This window comes from Homarus americanus, unplaced genomic scaffold (assembly GCF_018991925.1).
Source record: "Homarus americanus isolate GMGI-L3 unplaced genomic scaffold, GMGI_Hamer_2.0 scaffold5589, whole genome shotgun sequence".
NCBI lineage: Eukaryota > Metazoa > Arthropoda > Malacostraca > Decapoda > Nephropidae > Homarus > Homarus americanus.
The window spans coordinates 6,844,221-6,868,077 of NW_024736650.1; the positions used below are offsets into that span (position 1 = coordinate 6,844,221).

A 23,857-nucleotide genomic window follows, 5' to 3' on the forward strand; every position below is an offset into this window, starting at 1 on the left:
CTTGGCCCAGTAGCCTGGTTGTTACAATGATGAGTTAACCTAGCTACAATGCCATGATTAATCACTATTAAACATTACTCTATCAGTAAACACTAATAATAACAGTAAATGCAGTGAAATATGGCAGGGAGTGAGGAGAGTTACAACTGCAAACAACGCACTACCTAACAGTCACTCACTCCCCTTGCCAGGCATACACATGGGAGAAATACATGCCCTTCTTTTCTCTCTTCAATTGTTTGGGCATCTTCCTGCAGCTGGATGAAGGTGGTTAAGGGCGTTTGGGAGCCATCACAAGCACAAGGAGCACAGTTGTTAAGAAAGCAGAATAGCACGTGCACAAGTGTTTAACCCAGACTGTCACCGAGGCGGAGTGAGCGTACATATCCCAGCCACCTAGGACAAAAGAGACACCTTGCAGGACGCCATAAAATTTGCGGGCTCCCCGTTCCAGTCGTGAAAATGCCTCAAACTTTAAAACTAACTGCAGACATTCTTGGGTAAATCCAGGGTGTCACCTGCAAATAATCGAAGGCTGCGAATTAAAAATCCGCAAATTGTAAGGGAATGCTGTATTCTGATGCATAATTTCATATTTTTTCCAGCTCGTCATATCGAGACTCATTGTAAGGTGCATTATATCCTCAGTACATATTACTGTATTGAACTTTATATGCCTCTTTTGTGATATTTGGGGCTTCCTGGGGAGTTACTTTAATAATATGCTCTTATTTCTATGGTGTAGCATATTTGTCTATTTTGTACAATCAAAAAGCATATATTCAATACGTACTAAATATTGTTGTTTTGCAACTGTATGTCGACTTTTTTTTAAAGGTTTTAATATTTTCCTTACTGTATAATTCTTTTAGGCTGAGCAAAGTTCTTACAGTGGAGGGTAAACTAGGACATAAGGGGTGAATAAGGACATAGGAGGGTAAACTAGGACACTGTAAGTGAACTACCATACAGGAGGGTAAACTGTAGTACAGGGTTGGATAAACTAAGCCACAGGGAAGGTAAAGTTAGGACATATGTGGTGGATTTTTTCATCCATCAAAGCAAAATCTCTGTTGACATCCTGAACAGCTTACAAAAACATGTGCCAACTCAGTGTTGGGTTCAGCTGTTAACTCATTAATGCAACTCACAGACAACCAATTATGTTTTGTTGGGAAACTAACTCATGTCCTCCATCAGAATCAACTCAGACAGCATACATAACAAGGGATTTGTTGTAATAGGCAAATTGAAAACACAGAGCTCTATGTATCATTGTTTTGACACAAAACAAATATATTTACAATATCTCCATCACAGAATTTGCTCTATAACCATTAGGAACTTAAAAGCTCTTGCTCATTTTTTTTCTTTTCTTTTGTTTATAAAACAACCAATTTAACAACAACAACAAAATTTAAAAACTTATGTCAAATCATTCTAATAACTTTTTAATTCAACACAAACCTAATAACAGATAGTTGCTTCCTAAATGGTCATCATAACTTTTTTAAGTTCACAATTTTGGATATCATTTTTGTAAGCATAATTGCTTTCACAATATAATGAGGATCTTACACCATCATGTCATCAAAAAATTCACTTCCATTTCCTTAAACAATAATTGGATGTTCACTCACATATCAGTCCTTATAAGAAACTGCTTAAAAGAAAATTTTTTCCCACAGTGCAGGCATGTCCAACTCTCCACCAATGACTAAACTAACAACTTTGGGCATGTGTTTTTACACATTACATTAAAATATGTAATAATTACATCAAGGTTTTTGGGTGACCCAATGAGAGAACAGAGATAAAAATGTCTTAATAGCCAAGTAACCACAATAATAAATTTAAGTAAAAAAATAATTTCTTAACATAAGTGATCCTGTGATCCTTAAAAGCAGTCATATTTAAGTATTGATAATGTTATGACATTAGACACTAAAGTTAATAAGTTGAGCTGAATATTTCAGGGATCTAGTTTGCCAGACAGCAATGAACTACACAACATCAGATGTTCTTTTCTTTTTTTCAATAAATCAACTGAGGAAAATGCATTAAAGGCTGCATGGCACACAGATGGTACTCAATCACCAGACCAATTGTGAGAAAATTATCAGCTGGCTTTAAGCTGTACTGCAATGACAGTGGAAACCTCCCCCTTCCACTCTGATAACAATTCAAGTCATATTCAGGAGAATTTTAAAGTCTAGTGGTCAAAGCTCTATTATTGTGCCACCAGGATCATAATACATAGTCACACTGTTCCTCCTTCATACAGATCCCTGACACAAATGTGAAGACACTTTTTAATTAACCTTTTCAGTAAGTACAAAATATGAAGGTGCAATGACAATGTTTGGAGGCAAGCGGGCACAACAAAGTGACCACATTAGGACTATGTGTGTCCACTAACTTTTAGTACATCTCCTAGTATATGTCTTGACCTTGTCACATAATATATACACATTACAAACACTGAAAAAACAAAAGCCAAAATCAAGCAGCTCTTGGTCAGGCTCTGATAGATACACCAGCCCAACCAACAGTAAACATACAGAAGACATGGAAATCTTGAAAATATTAATTAATCTACATATACAACCTCTAGATGAATCACACCTAATTGATCCCCAACCTAAGTGAATTTATGTCACGGGAGAACCGCACTTTCTTGAAGATGTAATGGGCAGTTGAATGATATACAGACACTGATGCTTTTAACTATGTAGAACTGGGTTAATCAGAATCCTGATTATCCTAGACATCAGCTTATACCATTATGTTTACATGATGCTTTCTGAGAAAACTACACAATAAACAACTGTCTGCATGAACCTCAAAATGTTATGTCCCAGGTACTTAAGGTCTTGGTGTATAAATTAATCTTGACAATGCCATTAAACAATAGTTTTATGTACAATATTTATAACACGTGTTAAGAAAAAATGTATCGAAATGAAGCTGGCATATACACACATATTTGTAAGAGCAAGACTGGGTTAAGAAAAAATGTGATGGATTATTTTACATGGATTCAGTTTCACTAATCTGATCCATGGCCTTTTAAAGCTTCCATTATTAACATGAGTTTGCGGGTGCCAAGCTACACAATTCCATCTCATGACTATTTTGACCAGTTCTCTAACAGAATCAAAATATACTGATCACTTCAAAGCCAGTTTTGCAAAAGACACGAGTATCAGTTTAGTGAAACCTGATCCTGACTGAATACCTTTATTATTAACAACAGTGCAAAAATATACCCTACTGAGGTGGAAATTCATTGTCATAAAGTTCAGTTGTCTATGAACAAAATCTTTTTCAACTATTATCAAAAACTTTTGGGTTAACATTCTGCAAGAGGTCTGACACTGAGGGCATGAGAGCACAACAGTACACACAGGGAAGTGGACCACCCAATATCCGCAGCATACAGTCTGAATCAGTATGGAATTTTGAAAGCATCAGTACTGTACAGTTAAATAATTCTGATGCAATTTGTTGCTCATCTTCCTACCAAATATAATAGCTAGTTGAATTTGGTATATTGTACTGTATATGTAAGTAAATGATCATTTCAACAAGTGTATTCTACATATTTTTCACTTACAGCAAATACTGTATAAATATGTATTAAGACTGATCAGACAACGCATGGGCACACATAACTATTTTTCATTAAGAAAATTTAAGGCTCTTGGACTAACTCACAATCTCACTCATGTTATAAGTCAAATCTTTAAGAATTTAAATTTTGGGCAATTTTTTTTATTGTAAGGTAAACCTTACATACATAAATTTCTATTTACCTGTATACCTTAATGCAGTCTTCTATTATTATACATCATGATTACTCGCACAGTCTTCATATAACATTATCTCCAAACATATCTACAAATTGCTCCATCAAGACACATAAAACACAAGTGCTCCTCCATTTGGTCCATGTACCATTCCTTCACTCTACTCACATTCCAACTAACTCAAGTCTTTATCTTTTGTCAGCCACTCCTCTCATAACAGTGTATCTTCTGATTTCCGCTTCCTTCATTTCATTTGTTCTCCTAATTGCATATCCACTTCTTACAATCCACCTCCAAGACTTAACATTATACAGTAGTGACCAACCTATTTGTATACATCTTCATTTTACTTAAATTCAATAAGTGTAGTTTAATCTATCAAGAACCTCAACACAGACACTTCTTTCACCAGTCTCTTCAACAGCACCAAATATTTGGCCAACTTTTATTGCCTTCTCTACTTATTATGAACCTTGTTGCAGATAACACTTAAAGATCTTCAATATTATATAACATTGTCCCTCTTTTCATTCCAGATTCCATTTACTTGTATTAAACATAACCAGCTTCATCTTATCCAGATGGACTTTGTTTACAAAATTTTAAAAACTATTTCATGAGTGGTATGATCAACATTCACTTTCAATAACTATAGTCATCTACCATCCATCACCTATGACCTATCTCCCTTCAGCAATTTATGCATTACAGCTATTGCAGCCCTGTGCTATGTCATCTGTAGTATGTTTTGGGTAAATTATTATTTCTAAATAATATAATTAAAGATGATGCCAATGCAGTGTACAAAAATTTACATATCATGGGATTATATTAAAATGAGAAAGCTAACTTTCTGAGAGAGAAGACCAGAAGCCAATACACAATATTGTGACATCTTAAATTTTTTAGTCATAATTTAAGCTTTGTTTACCTTCTATACTATGGACATCCAATGTGAAATTACATAAATTTTATGAGTAAATATTCTTCCAATTTCTTATACTGTATATCACGAACAAGGCAATTTTATTATGATAAAGTAAAATGTTTGGGTCTAGTATCCAATTCCCATGAAAACCTGAGTTGCACTTCCCAAAACCAATTCAAGTTTATTCTTGCTTATGAGTTTGCTGCTCTTACAAAATTTATAATCCATGTAAAAATAATTTATCATTTCTATGAACACAGCCTGCCTCTTCTCCTGCTTACTCTATACCTCTTCTCATTCTTCATACACTCCTAAAGAAAAACTTCTACAAAATTTCACATACCGTAATGTATTCATACCACTGTGTCTACACAAAATACCTTTGAAAATTCTTGGCAGATAACACTCCTATAAGATGTCCAGTAACATTCTCTCTCTTAATGTGTTCTCCCCATCCTCCTTTACAACATGTCTCATAAATGCTGCACTATAATTAACAATCTTCCCATCATAATATTCACCACTATTACAGCAGAACTGACCTGCTGCTTCTGCTTCTCAGTTGTAATACATTTATTGATCTGATATAATTAATTCCCTACATATCCGGTGTTTATCAGACTTTGTTAGCCTCTTCCATACAATATTGCACTTTTTTCTCATACTTACATCCCGATCAGAACCTCCTAGACAGCAGCATCAAAATACAGTACAAAAATATGTATTTCTTATTCAAAACTAACTTGCTCAGCAATTTACAGCATTAAGAAAAGAGAAATTATTTTCTTCTCTTCAGCAATTTAGAAACTTTATCAAACGCAAGCAAAATTTCATTCCTGTATCACAATTGACATATTGGATAGTTTTATAAGGAATTACTTAATGTATACTGCTTTACTATGATTCATATCTACTGTATTATAATTTTAAGACAAAAATCAACTTGAGTCTCTAAACACAAAAAAAAAGATACAGCCTTTGTAAAATTTCTCATTATTATGTAACTTTAGTACTAGTCTAGGAGGCTCTGTATGACCCTGATGATCATCCCACAGATAATATTAAAACCTCAGTGTTAATGCTGTACAAATTCAGTATCCGTATGCAAAATTAAAAAAAAAAAAATCTTTAGACATGCACACACAACAGTTACTTCATAAACTTTAGAGTGAGAGAAAAAAAGCAGATGTCTAAATATCTGCAATGGTTGAGTTTAGAAATGCAGGTAAACATTAGAAAGTTAATAGAATATGTGCATATTGTTGTCCCCAACCTACTGATTTAAATTCTGAGGTTCAATAACAACAAAATCCTAATAAGGAGACAAAATGTCTTTTACAGTAAAATATAACCACACAACTTAGTAGTTTCTCATTATTTATGATACAGCCACTAAAATTACCCACACTAGAGAATCTAAATGTTTTTAAATTAGTTACTGGTGAATGTTGATATACAATTCCTGAAGGTGTAAAAATATTAATATATATTTATGTTACTATATCTACATACAGCTGCATCAAATTCTTACTGATCTTCTAAGCTTTCCTGCATTTCTTTGTTCCCTCCCAAGTGTCATTATGAGCACGACATGCCCCTGAGATAGCAATACAAAAGATTGTCAACTAGTTGATTTGTGCTCAAGTTCAGTTGTGCTGAATTCTTAGTCACCGCTGCAATCCACACTTCGTTAACATTTTCAAACTTGATCCTGAAGTGAAAAATGACCAAGTGGTGACTGAGTCTTCTAGCCAGTAACTGTCACTTTTGTCAATATTCTGTATAAAAAAAATTGCTGGTAGGCTCTACCACAATGAAGACATGTTAGGAAGTGACTATCTGGTCTGTACTTCAGAGCTGTGTAGTATACAATTACAATTCTTCACTTATACTTCTAAGCTTTACCAAAATCATCTGCATAACAGTAACTTTAGGACACATGAAAATTGTAGACATACCTTAATGAAAATATGACAAACACGGCCTATAATAAACCTGCCAAACAAGAAAACCCATATACTGTACACTCAACAGTACACGGCTAGAAATACAGACCCATGTAAAGATGGAACAACTCAGCAAGTCCATTGGCAGTTATCATAGCTTACCAACAGAAATCTGGTTGGAAGTAATGTTAAATCTATCTACAATTAACAAGCTCCCATGCAGTAACAGCATGGCAGATGACTGACTATGGGCTACAGAATAGAAACATTTCCACCCCCCCTTCAAATAAAAAAAGTGAGTGATATTGGCACAGTGTCTATACAAATCCTTCAATACAAACATGTACAATAAAAATACATACAATATCTTCAACCCTTCACAAATTTATTAGTAGCTGCATGAGCTATATAGACTGGAAGTACAATTAAAACCCACAAAACCAGATATAGAGCCATAAGGCATGGCTAAACTCTTGAGAAATGTGTCACACACTTGAGCATCACAAAACTTGCCAGATTAACATCTGTCCACCACTTCTCATTATTGAGTGGTTTTAATATCAATTCAGAAATCTCCTTGAAAGAGCATTTAGTCCATGGCTATAAAGCCACATGAAACAATATCACATGCCTAGTTTCAAGTTTTTGTTAAACTGTGGTAGGCTTTTGAACAAACATGCACATCTACACTCAGATATAAACAAACAAAACAAACAAAGGTCACAGACTGTACACAATGTAAATGAAAACCATTACTGTTTTATCTGTTATGTCATTTATTTGTAATGGGATTTTTGAGCTAGTCTATACTTCACCAACACCCTCTGTCCATTACTTAAAAAAACAAAAAAGTGCATAACCATATCAATTTCCACCATTTCAACAGGAGTTGCATTTCTATTATCTTGAAGTGCTGTACTTAACATGAAATTTGCTTTTGAAATCCCAAGGCAATATATTTTATCACCAGATTAATCACATATTTATGTACATAACGGCATCACCAGTATCAGGTTTCTAACACAATACTTATTTAAAATCAGTTATAAAGGATGATGTGCAACTTTGAATTTTCATGTGTTTTATCATGTCCTCATGTGCTTACTTCTTACTGAGCTCCAACTATTCAAACCCTGATCGGTCACAGATTTGTAATCAGCTCATCAAGGTTAAGAATGTGGATTATATTGTCATAATGTCATGAAAAATCACATGTCAATTTTCTCTAGCAATGATGGGATGAAGATCTGTAACATCTTAATTCCCATTTCATTTTTCGGCTAATAATAAGTAGCAGATCTGTTACCTCAGGCTCTGGGCTGTTTATGATGTAACCTTTGGTCATTAGGGAGTCATGGATCTGTAAGCTGTGATTTTCAGAAATTCCTCCTGTGGATTTATGAAGAGTAGCACCTAATCAAATGAGTACAAACGTGAAGCGTCCACAATCCGTAGATCCTCCACTGCCTCGTGATAACCTCACACACGACCTCGTCATCTTTTATCTAAAACCTTGGTAGTCAATTCTTGAACGGAGATGAAAGCTACATTCTGGTGAAGTGGGTCAAGAGGATTTGAGACTCATCATGCCAGAGGGTGGGAGGTGGTGTTGGCTGTGGCTTATCAGTTGACTGTGGCTTGAAAACTTGGCCTCACATAGTCCACATGTATATGGCTGCATCATGGGCTTGGTTAGCTGTTGCTGAAAAATCCAAATACATAAAAGTTAGTGATTCAATTTATAAACTGTTATTTTTTTTTCTGGTATCGTACAATGTTGCATATACAGTACTTTAATGATGTATAAGCATATCAGAGGAAATGTAAATGTTCTACAGTCTACTTCCTTGCAAAGAGTGTGAAAAGGGAATCTCACTAATCCATAAATTAACAAGTGCAATTATCACACTAAATAAAACAATTCCACAAGTAGTGTGTGATGTAGAGACAATATTTAATTTAAGGCAAGTTTCAATGAAGGGAGAAGTCTATAGCACTATGCAACACACATCCAAAAGTGAGCTTTGCCTGACTTTTAACAAGTTATACTCCAAAACATATAAAACCTAAAGCCAAAACACCTGTTACTGACTGGAAACAGGGACAAATGATGTAAGCCATAACAAGTACTGTACTGCAAACTGTAACCATAATTTGGTACAGTACTGTGTATTCATATTTAATTTTCATGTACTGTAACAGTAAACTCACTTCAAAAGCTACAATATGCATATCAAGAAATGTTTACAAGCATCCAACTGACTACAAAATACACTTGACAACCTCTTGTGCAAGAAAAATATATACTGTACAATCCCAGCAAAAAGCAGGAAGTCCAGTTTTCAAACAGGAAATGACAGATATCGGTGATACAGACATAATTAGCAGACAAGTAACAGATGTTGAAGAGAAGACAATTCAGATATTGTCACTGAGTAAGATCAAAACTATTAAGGAAAAAGAAAACCCCATAGAACTGAAGAAATTTTTTTTATACTAACTACTACAGAGAATTAATACTGTACTGTGTTTTCTTACCCAATCTAAAATCTTATTCAACCAATGACAGTTTTCTAATTACTCAAAAGTGCATAAGATTATTCTAACAAATATCACTGAAACATTATAAAATACGTGTGTGCTCTTCTACAAGAATAAAAGAAAACAAGAAGCACAAAAATAATTAAGTTATAGAAAGCTACACAGAAGTAAAAAAAAATAGCAGAAAAATCAACCAAGAGAATAGTGAAAGCTGAGATGCAAGTTCAACTTCTTAAGTTCATTTACCCCAAAATAATACATTCAAGGTTCACCATTACCACTGTCTGGACCATAGTCCCATGAAACAAGGAGCTATATAATGCATTGCAATACAGTACAAAAAAATTCCGGTGGAGGAGTCAGTCAGCAGTAGAAAATACTTTTGGAATTGCACCAACATTTCTGGAGATGATATTTGCATGATACTGAACAAGAAAATGGAAATGACAATTCACCGAACTTGACCTAACCAACCAAACCTACCTAATTTCCTAACCAGGGGATGCAGACCCCCTCCCCCCCAGGCATATTAAGCAGAAAGAATTTACTTTGAAAATGTAAGCACTTCTCTTAAAGCAGCATTAAGTAATTTTCATCTTTTGTGGATGTAAGAGTATGTTCAGTTGTTGCACAGACACACATATATCTTCTTCACTGTCAATTCTCTGCCACATTTTGAACACTTGCATGTCCTGCCAACTAATCCATGTTGACAGATGAACTCTTGGAGATGTTCTTCATCCTCCAAAAGCACAGATAACTTGCGATATGACAAAGAACAATCCGCACAGGACGCCATAACTACAAGATGGCTAGCTTGTCTCTTCCCTCAGGGAAGAACAATAAGTATAGGAACATACTGTACAGATCACTTAGAATCCAATGATACTCAAAAGAAATTGTAAATGTATCTAAACCTATAATATGGGACTCAAATCCAACTATATGAATCTCATCCTCTATATATAAAATGGGTTAAAAAAACCATACTGTACTGTATGTGCAAAAAAAAAAGGAATTTGCACAGGACATAAAAAAAAAACCCAGGAAAGTGAAGCCTACAAATTGAATACAAAAGAAAACCAAGCCAATATTTATGGTAATAAAACCCACGATGAGAGGTGATTTAGACTTGATGATAGAAAAAAAATATACTGTATATCAAAATTAAAGGACAAAGTTGCCGTATCGTTTTTATTACTTGTCATCATCCAAACAACACCTATGGAAAATACAAAAGAATTCCATCAGTAAATTCTACTGCTAACAGTCTCCTCCTCTATTACTCAACAGTTACAATAATAAAAGGCTACATTTGTTTACACGAACACATATTGTGACACCACAAATGTGGCATTAGCCCAGCCCTTCTGTATATAATGGAGGTAATTTAAATCAAGGCAGCCCATGGGATGTAAAATCACTTGGCCTCATAATAAGTACAGTGCTGTACTCTCACCTTGCAGCTTCTCAAGCAAGATGACCCACAAAAAAGAACAGCAAAGAGGAAGAGGGTGATGGAAGCAAAGAACATCTAGTCAGAGGAAGCATCGTGCCAAAATAGGTGCAAATATTTGGGCTAATTCAGAATTTCAGCAAAGCCAGATTCACTAGCATGCTGAATTATCCGGGATCTAATATAATTTGTAATACAGGGAGTCCCCGGGTTACAAATGGGTTCCGTTCCCGAGGACGTTCTTAAGTCGGATTTGTACATAGTCTGAACACATGCTATGTGCATACCGTACTTACAGAACAATGTTTAAAATCCCACTATATCATAGCCTAAGTCTTTATATACATCTAAAATCACTTAATTTAAGACAAAAGAAGAAACAGGCTGACATAATACAGTATATGAAAATAAAAAATAAGTCGTCAGGTAAATAAAATACTGTAAATTTCATGTTTAACCCTGTTCGTATCAGCGGGCGTTCTTAAGTAGAGGACCCCCTATACTCAAAAAGAATTCTACAAATGTTGGCTTCAAGAAACTAGAATTTACAAAAGGGGAAAAAATCATAGTTTCAGGGAAATTCAAATGGTCATAACTACCCTACAAGGCTTCAACAGTATCAGGTTCAAACCTAGTAAGCAGTTTATAGTCATTCATACAATTTTTAAAGGAAAGTTTCATTACAGAATAGAATAAAATACATGGCAATATAGCTACTGACAAATATATGGACAGTATAAACATACATATGTCATATCATAATACACCAGATACTTCCAGATACTGTACAATAAAATGTCGTGTGCTACCAGTGGCATGGCCATGGAGGAGGGAGTGGGTATGAAAAATACAAAACTTTAACCCTTAAGCCCCGGGTTAGGGTGCTGCTGGCAGTACCCCCCACGCGGGGTTAAATCAAGAAAAAAATCAACATTTCCAAAATTAATAAAAAAAAATAAAAAAATGAAAAAATAAATAAAAATGGAGGGAAAATATGCGGACATTCTGGAACGTCACCCAGGACGCGCTAGTCGGACGTTCTGGAACGTCATCCGGGGCCTAGGGGTTAAGCAAGATGAAGGAAAAAGTGAATCAAGACTCAGGAGAGATAAGTAGGAGGGAAGAGTATGGGAGCAGCTGCTCAAAAGGGTCTAATGAAATAAAAAGAGGTGGGGGTTGTTGGATGCAGATTAATACTGTACAGTAGTTATCAGTTACGTACCGGTAAGTGACAGACACCTTGTGTACGCTGTACAGGTGACCACTAAGGTGCTCTAGATCAAGGAACTTCTCATGACATAGGTGGCATGCCAGGAGGCCTGCAGTTGCACCCTGGTGGAAGGGATGGGATGCTATGGGTTCACACAAACAAGTAAGGAAGTTTATCACCACAAACATTAAGAAGGGGAGACAACATTCAGGCTATTTAGCTTGTCCAATACTCTTCTAGATAACTTTCACCAGTTTTTAGTAAGATAATGGAAGTAGTGTTCTGTATTAGTATTTTCTTTTTAATAATAACAAAGGGTGAATTAATCCACAGGTAATAAGTAAGAAATTGGATCAGAGATAAAGAAGATCGTCAGGTTTCAGACTATTTATTGTATAAGTTCCACAATGTATTTGGTAATGACCAGCATGACAGCATCACTCTTGACAACTAAAAGTAGTACCAACCCACAACCTTATATTGCAGATTTATTCCTTCTCTGAACTTTAAGGATCATTCATATCGAATGAATCTTGAATAAAGTTTTCATAGATTCACTTCATTCATTTTTTATTTAATAAAAAAAATCAATAGCTTCAAATTTGATGTTAAGGAAATTTACTTCCTCTAAGTTATTCTTTCATTTTTACAATAATTTACATCACTTAGAATTTCTGATAAGTTTTGATACACCATAAACATTACATTACATTAGTGATGAACTAGAACAAGAGGCTTGTTCTGTGATTTACCATAAAATAATGACACAATTTTAATATTAATAAATACCTGTACAGTATATAAATAAATTATACAGTATAAAGGCACAATGGTAGATAACTTAAAATCTCAGGTGAAAATGGGTCCCATAGACCTGATGGCCAGATATGGACAATATGAAAAAGCACAGCACACCATATACTGTACAGTATTAAGCCTTTGGTACCTGAGGAGCCAGTGTGGCCAGCACTGCACTCGACCACCTTCACTTCTCCAACTGTAAAGTTAGATACAACATCCATTTACAGCTTGAAGGACTGGGCGAGCTCCATGATCAAACCAACACCCCTTACAACAGGAGACAAGCTGAATCCACTTAACCAACAAACCTCAAAATCCTGATTACATTGCTTTATTATATAAAACATCCCATCTTACTGCAAACACTCCCAAATGTTATGTCTTTTCAAAATATCAAGTCACTGATTATCTCTACATATTTATGTAATGATCTAATACTCAATACATTTGAAGAGGAAAATTCTAATAGATCCTGTTATTGAATAAGTGAAACAGTCACAAGGTCCTAAATCTTATACGCACTGGAACTTATGGCTGCTAAGGGAAAAGACAAATACAGTAAGATATCAGAAAAAATAGAGGAGTAAAAGAGCACCAAAAGACACACTGCTTAGTCTGTGTGGCGTATCACTAAATGAGACAGTGGTTTCAACACAGCCTGAGAAGAAATATAATAATGGGAAAAGAATAATGTTTTCTTGTCTCACAGATCAGTTATTTTCATGTGACTAAAAACCATTTCCACACCTCTGCACAATTGTGTGGCTGGTTAAATTGACACCAAACCTTACAGGCCCCAGCATGATCTAACCAACCGGATTGGGAATCAGTTTTGAGCCAATTGGTTAGGTCTGATTTGATAAATTTGAGACCTATTAGAATTAGAGTTCATTTGACCTACAACCTGCATATTCACTTGTCCATCCAATCATGCCCAAAATAACTTGCATAATACACACATTTAAATACCCCAAAATATATTGAAAAAGATCTGCATCAAAATGCCTTTCCTTTGTATAATCACAATTACTTGACACACTCCTTACACTGTAGTTTAAATCACAAACTGTTAGTTTTCTTATATAAAACTATTAATAAGCTATGTAATCACCCTTAAATATACCATGATTACTTATTAGTCTCCTTTCTGCACATATCCAGTTATTTCCCTTAGTGCCAAAACCTTACCAGACTAAATAACTCATATAAGAACATAAGAATGGAGGAAACTGCAGCGGGCCTATTGGCCCATACTGGGCAGTCCCGTTTACACCCAGCCCCTATTGCTCATATAAGCATCCAACCCATGTTTGAAGCTATTCAGCGTATTCGAGTTAATGATGATATTTGGTAACTTGTTTCATTCATCCACTACTCTGTTTCCAAACCAGTGTTTACCTATTTCCCGCCTAAATCTAAATTTGTCTAATTTAAAACCATTGTTACGAGTTCGCTACTGGTTGGATAGTTTGAGTACCTTTGTAATGTCCCCTTTGTTTAGCCCTGCCTTCCACTTGTACACCTCTATCAGGTCGCCCCTCGCTCTACGTCTCTCGAGGGAGTGCAAATTAAGATGCTTTAACCTGTCTCTATACTCAAGGTTCCTAATGCCCGGGATTAGTCTTGTCATTCTCCTCTGAATTCTTTCCAAGGATTCTATATCCATTCTGTAATACGGTGACCAGAACTGAACTGCGTAATCCAGGTGTGGTCTCACAAGAGCAAGATACAGTTTTAGGATGATAGTTTGCTCTCTTTCTTTCATCACTTGATTTCCTTCACTCGCTACAAATTCCTAGTTTGTGTCCACCACTGTGATTGGTCAAATGTACCCCAGTCCCAATAGGCCCCAGCTTAACCTAACCTTGCCATTAGAATATAAGGCCCAGACTCCAATCCTTATAGTTTGAGTGCAATTAGTTTAGGGCCTATCATGACCTGCTACCCTCCAACAGCCTCTTATTCTGCTTTACTTGGGTATAAAAAAATCCAGTGGTGAAATCCAATAACATTACAATACTATAAAGATTTATATAAGTCAAAATATGAAAAACAATAGCCGCTCTATCTTTTTCTTAATTATCAAATATAAAGTACATATTGTGAAGTTACCTCTGGCTTAAATAATTTATAATGCATAACTGGTACATACTATGCTATAATATCATGCAGCAATGAGTTATAACACAAAATGGAGTAAAGGTTAATTATCATCTGCACTCTCAAAGCAAAACACACTGTCATGAGTTTCATATCACTGCAATATATATACTCACTGAGCCAATTTCAATTGGAGATGAAAGCGTGTGCGAGTGTGGACTGTGCAGTTCACGATGTCCTGTTCCAACCACAGCTCCAGAAAACCCAAGTCTCCCAGCATCCCGAGGCACTGGTATGTCTTCATCTTCATCCCCTTCTGTCAAAACAAATGAATGACTGTACCTGATAAAAAGAAATGCGAATGACAACTGCTAACTCAATGACAGATATTCTGGCAACTCTATGACATGGGAGCCGATATCATAGGTAGTAAACACATACAGTAACGGAATTTGAAGACAATCAAGTACTGTACACAAATACTTAATATAATAACAAGGGAGACACAACAGAGAAACAAAATACAGTAGATGTATTCCTGGTGAGCAATGAGTGATCAGCAGAGTGCATGTGCTCAGTAAGATCCATGAAAGGTTTGAGTGAAGGACCATCTGATCAAATGTTAGTAATGTGAAAAATAAAGTTAAGTGAAAATGGTCTGGCAGAAAGAAACAAACATTAAAAATCAGACAGAATAAAAAAAAATTTTCAAAAGGATCTAAGTGAGAAAGTGATGAGTCCAAACACTGAATCAAATAACACAGAAGTAGTATGGGGGCACATGAAGGATGTTACAGTAAAGGAAAAAAAAGATGTACTATACTGTACATGGATTTAAGAAGATTTGATATAGAAAGAAAGAAACAGTAAGGTAGACTGAAGATATTAAGAACATGATATGCCAAAAGAAGAGGGACTGTAATAAATATGTTTGGTTTATCTGCAGACAATGAAAAATAAATTATTGGGTACAGTAGCTAGTATGAGCAAATCCAGTAAAACTCATGAGAATATTAAAAAAGGGATTAATAAAACACTGGTAAGAGATGAAGATATACAGGAGTTAGTGATGCATGATGAGGAGAGATGTCTAGGACAAAGAAGTAAATAAGTTCTTAGGAGACAAAGATATTAAGAAAGAAATAGAGGAAATACCCAGACTTTACAACACCCAGACAAAATCACACTGAACACTGTCGTAATATGTTGAGACAATAAAAATAGCCATATATAAGAAAAAGGTAGAGGGAATTTATTTTTATTTTTAAGGATTATGGTAGGCTTGAGAATGTATGGATCACCTCCTAGTGAAGATGTCCACACAGAGAAATATTGGCTTAACATGTAAGAAAAAGGTAATAGCTTCACTTCTCTGACAGTAAAGTTATCATGACCAACTGTAAGCTAATCTACAGTTAATCTAAATTAAAAGTAAAGTTTACCTATATCATCATCATTGACACACCCAGCGAGAGCATCATCTTGCTCATCTTGTAATGGGTAGTCATCGGAGTTTGTTGATGAATTGCTGACGGTGCGCACTCGGTGATGATGCCCCTCCTGTTGATTCTGCCAGGCTGATAATTTACTTGGATCCTTTTCATACAAGCGTGATGCCATGGCCTTTATGAAGCCCATGAAAAAAATTGTCGGATTATGGCTTAAATATTTAATATAAAGATACAACAGAAGACAACAGCAAATGGCATGTTTTCTTATATAAAAGATCTATCTAATTATAGAGTATTAATATCTTTATTCCTCTCCCTCTTCTGTGTGGGGTGGATCAAAGATGCAAAAACCTACAAGAGGGAGACAAAACAGAGCGATATAGAGTGCACAAAGTGATAAGAAAGGGCTAGATAAACAAGTAGAAATATCTACTCATACTTGTTCACATTGGTTTATAGAAATCGCAGTGTTATTAGCAGTCATGTAAGATTGAAAAAGAAAATCAATAGTACAGGTATCATTCTTTTAATTTTTAAAAAGAAAGACAGATTACTTTGTAACATTATTATGGGTAAGGTGCTTAAGACTGTCAAATATGAGAAGGAAACTCTTTTCTGAAAATCATATTCTCCTTTGTAATGCTACCAATGGTATCAATCTATGAATGACTTTTATATAAATCTTGCAGACACTCACCTGCAAGCTTTCCAAGGAGTTATCACAATCTGTGGTATCAATTTCATTTAGATTAGCACCAGATCGTTCAATTTCAGCATAAGTACCGAAGGGAAGTTTTCCAAGGCACTCTAGCTTCATTATATGCATCTTTGAACGCAGATGTTTTGCTAGATGGCCATGAATTCGGAAAGCAATTTTGCAATCATGACACTTAAAGGGGCGTGGATTGTCTGTACTTGGTGTTCCAAAAGTCATATTCATGTTCACCTGTAAAATAATACAGTACAGTATAAAAAAAAAAAAATCTGTAGTGTAGTCTTCTACTTTGACTTTGCCATACACTCTTGGGGAGCCATTAACCAAGCTATAGATTTCAATTACAGACAAGATTATGGGATAAATATACAAATAAATCCTAAGAATAATAATTTTCCTCAAAATATTGTATATTCATAACTTTTTTTTTTATTTACCATACATCTGCTGTTCTCATCTTACCTCTGCCCCCTCACTGCCCTGGTAAGCTTCCTCAAATGGGGTGACCACAACAAAAGGACCTCTACACTGCCCTACCATGATACATCTCTGCCTTCTCTTCTCCTAGTCCCTCATTCTCTCCTTAATTTTTGCTCCACCCTTTCTTACCATGATACACGTTTTCTCTCTCAACCCAACACATCTGCTATCACCTCTACACATCATGTTATCTTACCCTCCATCATCCTTCTAATATAGTAAAAATATCTGAGACCACCTCTCTTCACCCACTCCAGAACTTAATCTATTGACTGTCTTAGCCATATTACACCTCCCACACAAAGTACCCAAGAAGTTTCAGTACAATTCAGTAATTTACAGATGTATGGTATCTGGAGAGAGAGAGAGAGAGAGAGAGAGAGAGAGAGAGAGAGAGAGAGAGAGAGAGAGAGAGAGAGAGAGAGAGAGAGAGAGAGAGAGAGAGAGAGAGAGAGAGAGAGAGAGAGAGAGAGAGAGAGAGAGAGAGAGAGAGAGAGAGAGAGAGAGAGAGAGAGAGAGAGAGAGAGAGAGAGAGAGAGAGAGAGAGAGAGAGAGAGAGAGAGAGAGAGAGAGAGAGAGAGAGAGAGAGAGAGAGAGAGAGAGAGAGAGAGAGAGAGAGAGAGAGAGAGAGAGAGAGAGAGAGAGAGAGAGAGAGAGAGAGAGAGAGAGAGAGAGAGAGAGAGAGAGAGAGAGAGAGAGAGAGAGAGAGAGAGAGAGAGAGAGAGAGAGAGAGAGAGAGAGAGAGAGAGAGAGAGAGAGAGAGAGAGAGAGAGAGAGAGAGAGAGAGAGAGAGAGAGAGAGAGAGAGAGAGAGAGAGAGAGAGAGAGAGAGAGAGAGAGAGAGAGAGAGAGAGAGAGAGAGAGAGAGAGAGAGAGAGAGAGAGAGAGAGAGAGAGAGAGAGAGAGAGAGAGAGAGAGAGAGAGAGAGAGAGAGAGAGAGAGAGAGAGAGAGAGAGAGAGAGAGAGAGAGAGAGAGAGAGAGAGAGAGAGAGAGAGAGAGAGAGAGAGAGAGAGAGAGAGAGAGAGAGAGAGAGAGAGAGAGAGAGAGAGAGAGAGAGAGAGAGAGAGAGAGAGAGAGAGAGAGAGAGAGAGAGAGAGAGAGAGAGAGAGAGAGAGAGAGAGAGAGAGAGAGAGAGAGAGAGAGAGAGAGAGAGAGAGAGAGAGAGAGAGAGAGAGAGAGAGAGAGAGAGAGAGAGAGAGAGAGAGAGAGAGAGAGAGAGAGAGAGAGAGAGAGAGAGAGAGAGAGAGAGAGAGAGAGAGAGAGAGAGAGAGAGAGGAGAGAGAGAGAGAGAGAGAGAGAGAGACTGTTGTAATAAGTCAGTTCTCTCTCTGTCTGAGGCTCTTTATCAAACATACAGTACAGCTGTTAGTTTTACTTTGCTGTTATACTAATTTGTTAATGCAAATTGGCTTAAAATTTTGAGATGCAGCAATGTTATCAGGCACCTTTTTCAATATAATTACTCTGTTTTGTTAATAGCAATATCTGATTTGGTTAAATTTTGTGGCAATTACAAGAAGGGCATAATATGGATAGAGAGAAAAATGAGGTGTCTTACCAGATATGACAAACTCAAAGTAATTCAGTTAATTTTTTCATATTGCCTTACTAATTAATGTGTCCATTAATTTGTCACTCCTAATTTCTCTAAAATGAATCAGACTGTCCTCAGGAAACCTTAGCACACTATATTATATAGAATTGAGTGCACTACCTTACCTTATTAAAATGACTAACAGATCGTTTATGCTTCTGGAGGTGACCATTAGTTCTGAATGATACTGCACAAGAGTCACACCGATATGGCCTTTCCATGTAGTGGATGTTCATGTGGAGGCTCAGCTGCGCCTGCCGATTGAACTCTTTGTGGCATATGCTGCATTTACACTTGCCATCATCATTCCCCAGCCTGTTGAGTCACCAAGGTTTGCTACAGGTTAATATCAATACAATAATACCCTATACAAATTTTCATCCCAATTTCACATCCCTTCCACCTGAAGTGTGGCCAACACCTTACAATGACTGCAATTTGCCTCACTCTCCCCCTGGCTCCTTGACTTGTTCTACCTTATTTCTCTCTCAGTAATGTATCTGAACTCCCAAAACTCATCCTTCCTTTCAATGGCTGATCAATTTTCAAACCCCATTACATTTTAAATCTAATCCTCAAGCCCCAAAGACCTAATACAGTACAGATATTACAATTAAATATTACCTGAGGGAGGAGACACCCCTACACTCACTATACAGTACCTGTTTTAATTCATAAATCTTGTTTCTATATTCACTATTCTAGATATTTTAGCACAAAGTCTTCCATAGGTATTTATTACATGTGAAACAAGGACATATCAGATTTGGAGATCAAATTATGGAAAGAAATATCATAACTGAATAATTTTTTTTCATTAGTAAGAATGAATGACAATAAATGGAAGGAAAAAAATATGTCTATTTGTCTGTGTATGCATGCCTATGTACTTCTTTCTGGCCACTGTACAATAAGAGGAAAAGGTTAGAAATAGAAAAAAAATCCATTATTGTACCATTTTTCCAGTTACAGACCACAGTCTCAAACAGTACAGTCTTCAGTCTTTCTTCTTAATTCACATTCAATTGCTCTTCTGAGTACCTCATCATATGTGTTACATCAATTTAATTGGAAACACTTAATGTCCAGCAATTATCAAACTGTTCAATTCTTTATTCAGTAGCAAAATCATAATGTTATTTTCCTTAACGCTTCATTATTAATGTTTCCAGCTGAATATTATCACAAAGCTCAAATAATGTTTATAATCCTAGCAATGAGTCATTGATATCTAAAAACCAGTATGTACATGACCACATCCTTAACTTGCACTTACCATTTATAAAAAATCAAAATGACTAACCAAGATGACTGTACTGTCCATCTTTACAGCAATGATTACCAGAGGGATTATATAAGAAAAGTTTATATTTTAAAATCTTTCTTTCACAAGCACATAATAATAATTATTTTTATTTCCTATAACAAACTGCACATAAGCACCACACATCCATGCACAACTATACACACACACACACGCATACAAACTATACCTTGTAATATAAATGATTGGAAAAAAATGATAAATGGTTACAATACAAAAGGACAAGAAGAATAACATTTTAGATAGAGCCAAAGCAGTGAATAATAAGAGTTAAACTAACATAATCCAAGTTCACCTGTTGAGAGAAGAGGGAACAACTCCACTGGGCACAAGGAAGGAAGTTTTGGTGTCCATGCCGCCACTGTTCATTACAGTCAGGTTAGCGGGTGGTGTTGGCATTCGTGAAGTGGTAGACTGAAGGGCACTGGAGGTGATGGTGCTGCAACTGCCTGAAGAAGATGGCATTGAAAGAGGACTCTGTTCATCACTAATGCCACCAGAAGCATCTTCTTGTTTTCCTTCTTTTTTACTTTCTTTTTCTGATTTTTCACCATCACTTGTACTTTCTGGCTTGCTTAATGTTTCAACACTCTCTACTGCACTTGATCCTGATGAAATAGATGCAGATGCTAAACTACTATGTGGAGAATCTGGTGAAGTATCTGAGGACGAGTCTTTATACTGTTGTCTCTTTATTGTAGTGTCTAACATAGCACGCTCTTTTAGGTATGCTTGCAACATTGAACTACTGCAACCATTTTCCTTTGTTGGGTCAGGAACAATACTTTGCTTCTCAAAGGAAACATGCGAGGCTCTCTCAGTTGTATTATAAATTGTCTTAAGAAGGGTTGACGATTCTGTCACCGGTGACAAAATTTCTGAAGGGTGTTCCCTGATGGGTGTTGATTGAGTGCCAGGAGATGCCAAACTGCCAACTGGAGATCTGAGGTCTGTAATAGATGGCTTACTCCCAGTGCTCATTAGTGGTAAAAAACTTGGTCTTCTGGGAATTGATTTTTTTGGTGTGGAAGTTTTGTCTATTACAGTGATAAAATTTACAGCCATTGTTTTCTTAACACTTAAATCCATGGGTGAATCTCGTGATGACTCTACATTATTGGTAACTTTCTGAACCGTAACTTCCTTTGGACTACCAGAACAGTTACGACTCGTTGGTTGCATGACTAATACACCAGACCGTGATACTGCAGCAACAGGCTCAGGGTGGCAATCTTTCAATTCCTCTGTTACTTCAACCTTTTTGTTTTCTCTTTCCTGATAACCACTATCCCTATGCTGGTTTTGTATACTAAGTGCATCTTCAACTTGGTTTTCACCCATTGGGTCATCATCATCCTCTTCATCATCATCATCATCATCATCATCGTCATCTTCATCATCATCATCATCACAATCAATGTTGTCAAGTCTGTCTTCTTGTTCCATCTTCCCCTAAAGAAACAAAAATTATAAATATAAATGAATTGTATCCACATTCAATATTTATATTCACATCCCCAAATGGATAAGATTATTGTCACAAATTAAAACAGGACATGAAAAGTTTTAAAACTCACTTGGAATTTATTATTTACTCTATGATGGGTTATGGGAGGCACACATGATGAAACACCCTAACAATGTGACTTACACTCAAGATAGACTCAGTTAATACACATGGAACCCATAGGTCAACCCGATGCATCTACCGCATAGTCTTGGTATCTAATATTCCTAATTTGTTCCCTAATAGACCTAATTCTAATGGAAAATGAAGATTGAGCTTTACTGTTAATATACTATTAACTTTGGAGCCTATTAGGGCTTAAGGTCGATTTGGCAACATATCCAATACCTATTATCACTGGAAAATGGTCCTAGTTCCCCTGTGCCTCATGTCTACTGAAACTCATTTCAATGGAAAATGAAGAATGAACTCTTTATCTTCATGTGTCATTAAATTGGGACCCAGTCAACCCATGAGCTAATCAGACCCCTTTGGAAAGGCTATGGCACTTAATTGTATCGTGTGAAAATAAATATGCAGTCCTGTACTGTACCGAGTATTCAAATGAATTTTAGGGTAATACTTTGGGACAATGGAACTTAACCCTCTTTTCAACATACAAAAACAGGTTTACAATTTAAGATAAGGTACAGTACAATACTGTTGCAACATAACCCTGTGGACTGGGCACAATCTACCCTACGATAAAATTACTTGGGATACAATCATACCCAGAAATTCCAAGCAATGAAATTGTCATAATACACTTTCACAGCAAACTGAAATCAGTCTGTAAATGTTACCGAGCATAACCTAAAATGTACATGGACAGGTCAATGAATATTACTGTTGCCAAATCCTCTGAAATTTCGCTCAGGACGATGCTCAGCTGATAATTCTGGATATAATACCTCGGCTCATAGGTATATAGAGCAAAGCCATGCAAATATACCTGCAAAGCGAGAGCTTCTTCATTGACGTGACTTTCATCAACCACAGTAGGGACGGGATCAATGCCCATCTCCACACACCGCTTGTAATGAGCCTTTGATCTTAGGTGTTTTGTCAGGTTTCCCTTCGTCTTGAAACTGTAATAAACGTGTAATTAATGTAAAGTACAGAAACATGAGAAGTACAGCACAGCACAGTACATTATCAACTGAGTCAAAAGTACATCAACAATTACTTTTTGATGCCACATTCTCGGTAGCAGCTGGTAACCCATACAAATCTAGTTATAATGTCTCTCAGGCATCATTCATATCAATCCCCTACATTTTCTAATTTTTATTGACTATTTTGTGTTGGTATTTTCCCCTGTTTATCTCTAATTTCCCATCATTTGCACTTCCTGAGTTAACCCTCATTCCAATAATCAAATCACATATTCTTGCACAAATAAGTGGCAAGTGACATCACTAATCTAATGGCTAATCTAACACCTAAAATTGTCTTGCAAGTGTTTTTAGCTTCCCACTGGTATTTGAAACTTTAGAGTATGAAGTATGTACTGTAGTATAGTATATTCATACAAATTTTTTGAAGATTTTCTAAAGTTTTGTACTTTTGACAGTCAGAAAAGCCAACATAAGAGACAACTTCTCAAATGGAAAAACAAGAAAATAAGTGCTATTGGCCACATCAAAGGGAAAAGAGCAGTGTGCAGTATAAACTAACACCTAATGAGGCAGCACTTGGGACCACGTTTTCAAAACTTTTGGATAACTAATTTCCAGAATTCTGAGGTTCTAAAGGAAAAAAATAGAATAGATATTAAACCATATCTCAGTAACAACATGTAATAAAATAAGTTAATGGCATACAGTACCACTTTGATAGTAATTTAATTGTATACTGTATATAGAATCAAACATCTTTTTGAGCAATAAATGATCATTATAACATGCTTTAACTGAATTTGTTCTTATTCACATCTCTGTAACGTTTAGTGGGGGACTGTGGTCGCCAATCCTCAGATACGAGGACGGTACTCTG

The 23,857-nt window shown here is 36.1% G+C and overlaps 1 protein-coding gene across 6 annotated transcripts in view; it reads right to left on the reverse strand.

The window, feature by feature from the left end:
* Nucleotides 1-1,264: 1,264 nt before the first annotated feature.
* Nucleotides 1,265-23,857, reverse strand: part of LOC121872325 — a 38,225-nt gene continuing 15,632 nt past the window's right edge. Inside the window, exons 4-11 of one of the 6 annotated variants that reach the window (XR_006090067.1) lie at nt 22,815-22,950; nt 20,651-21,807; nt 19,157-19,346; nt 16,940-17,188; nt 16,234-16,414; nt 14,968-15,107; nt 11,903-11,999; nt 8,249-8,385 (exon numbers count right to left, since the gene is read on the reverse strand). Coding sequence is in view for 5 of the 6 variants with exons in the window: in XM_042375046.1 (XP_042230980.1) it covers nt 8,248-8,385; nt 14,968-15,107; nt 16,234-16,414; nt 16,940-17,188; nt 19,157-19,346; nt 20,651-21,807; nt 22,815-22,950 (2,191 nt within the window). In the remaining variant the exon portion in view is untranslated. Of the gene's footprint in view, nt 8,386-11,902; nt 12,013-14,967; nt 15,134-16,233; nt 16,415-16,939; nt 17,189-19,156; nt 19,347-20,635; nt 21,808-22,814; nt 22,951-23,857 lie in introns of those variants that run through there. The other 5 variants (XM_042375048.1, XM_042375047.1, XM_042375046.1 and 2 more) reach the window with 5 other exon arrangements.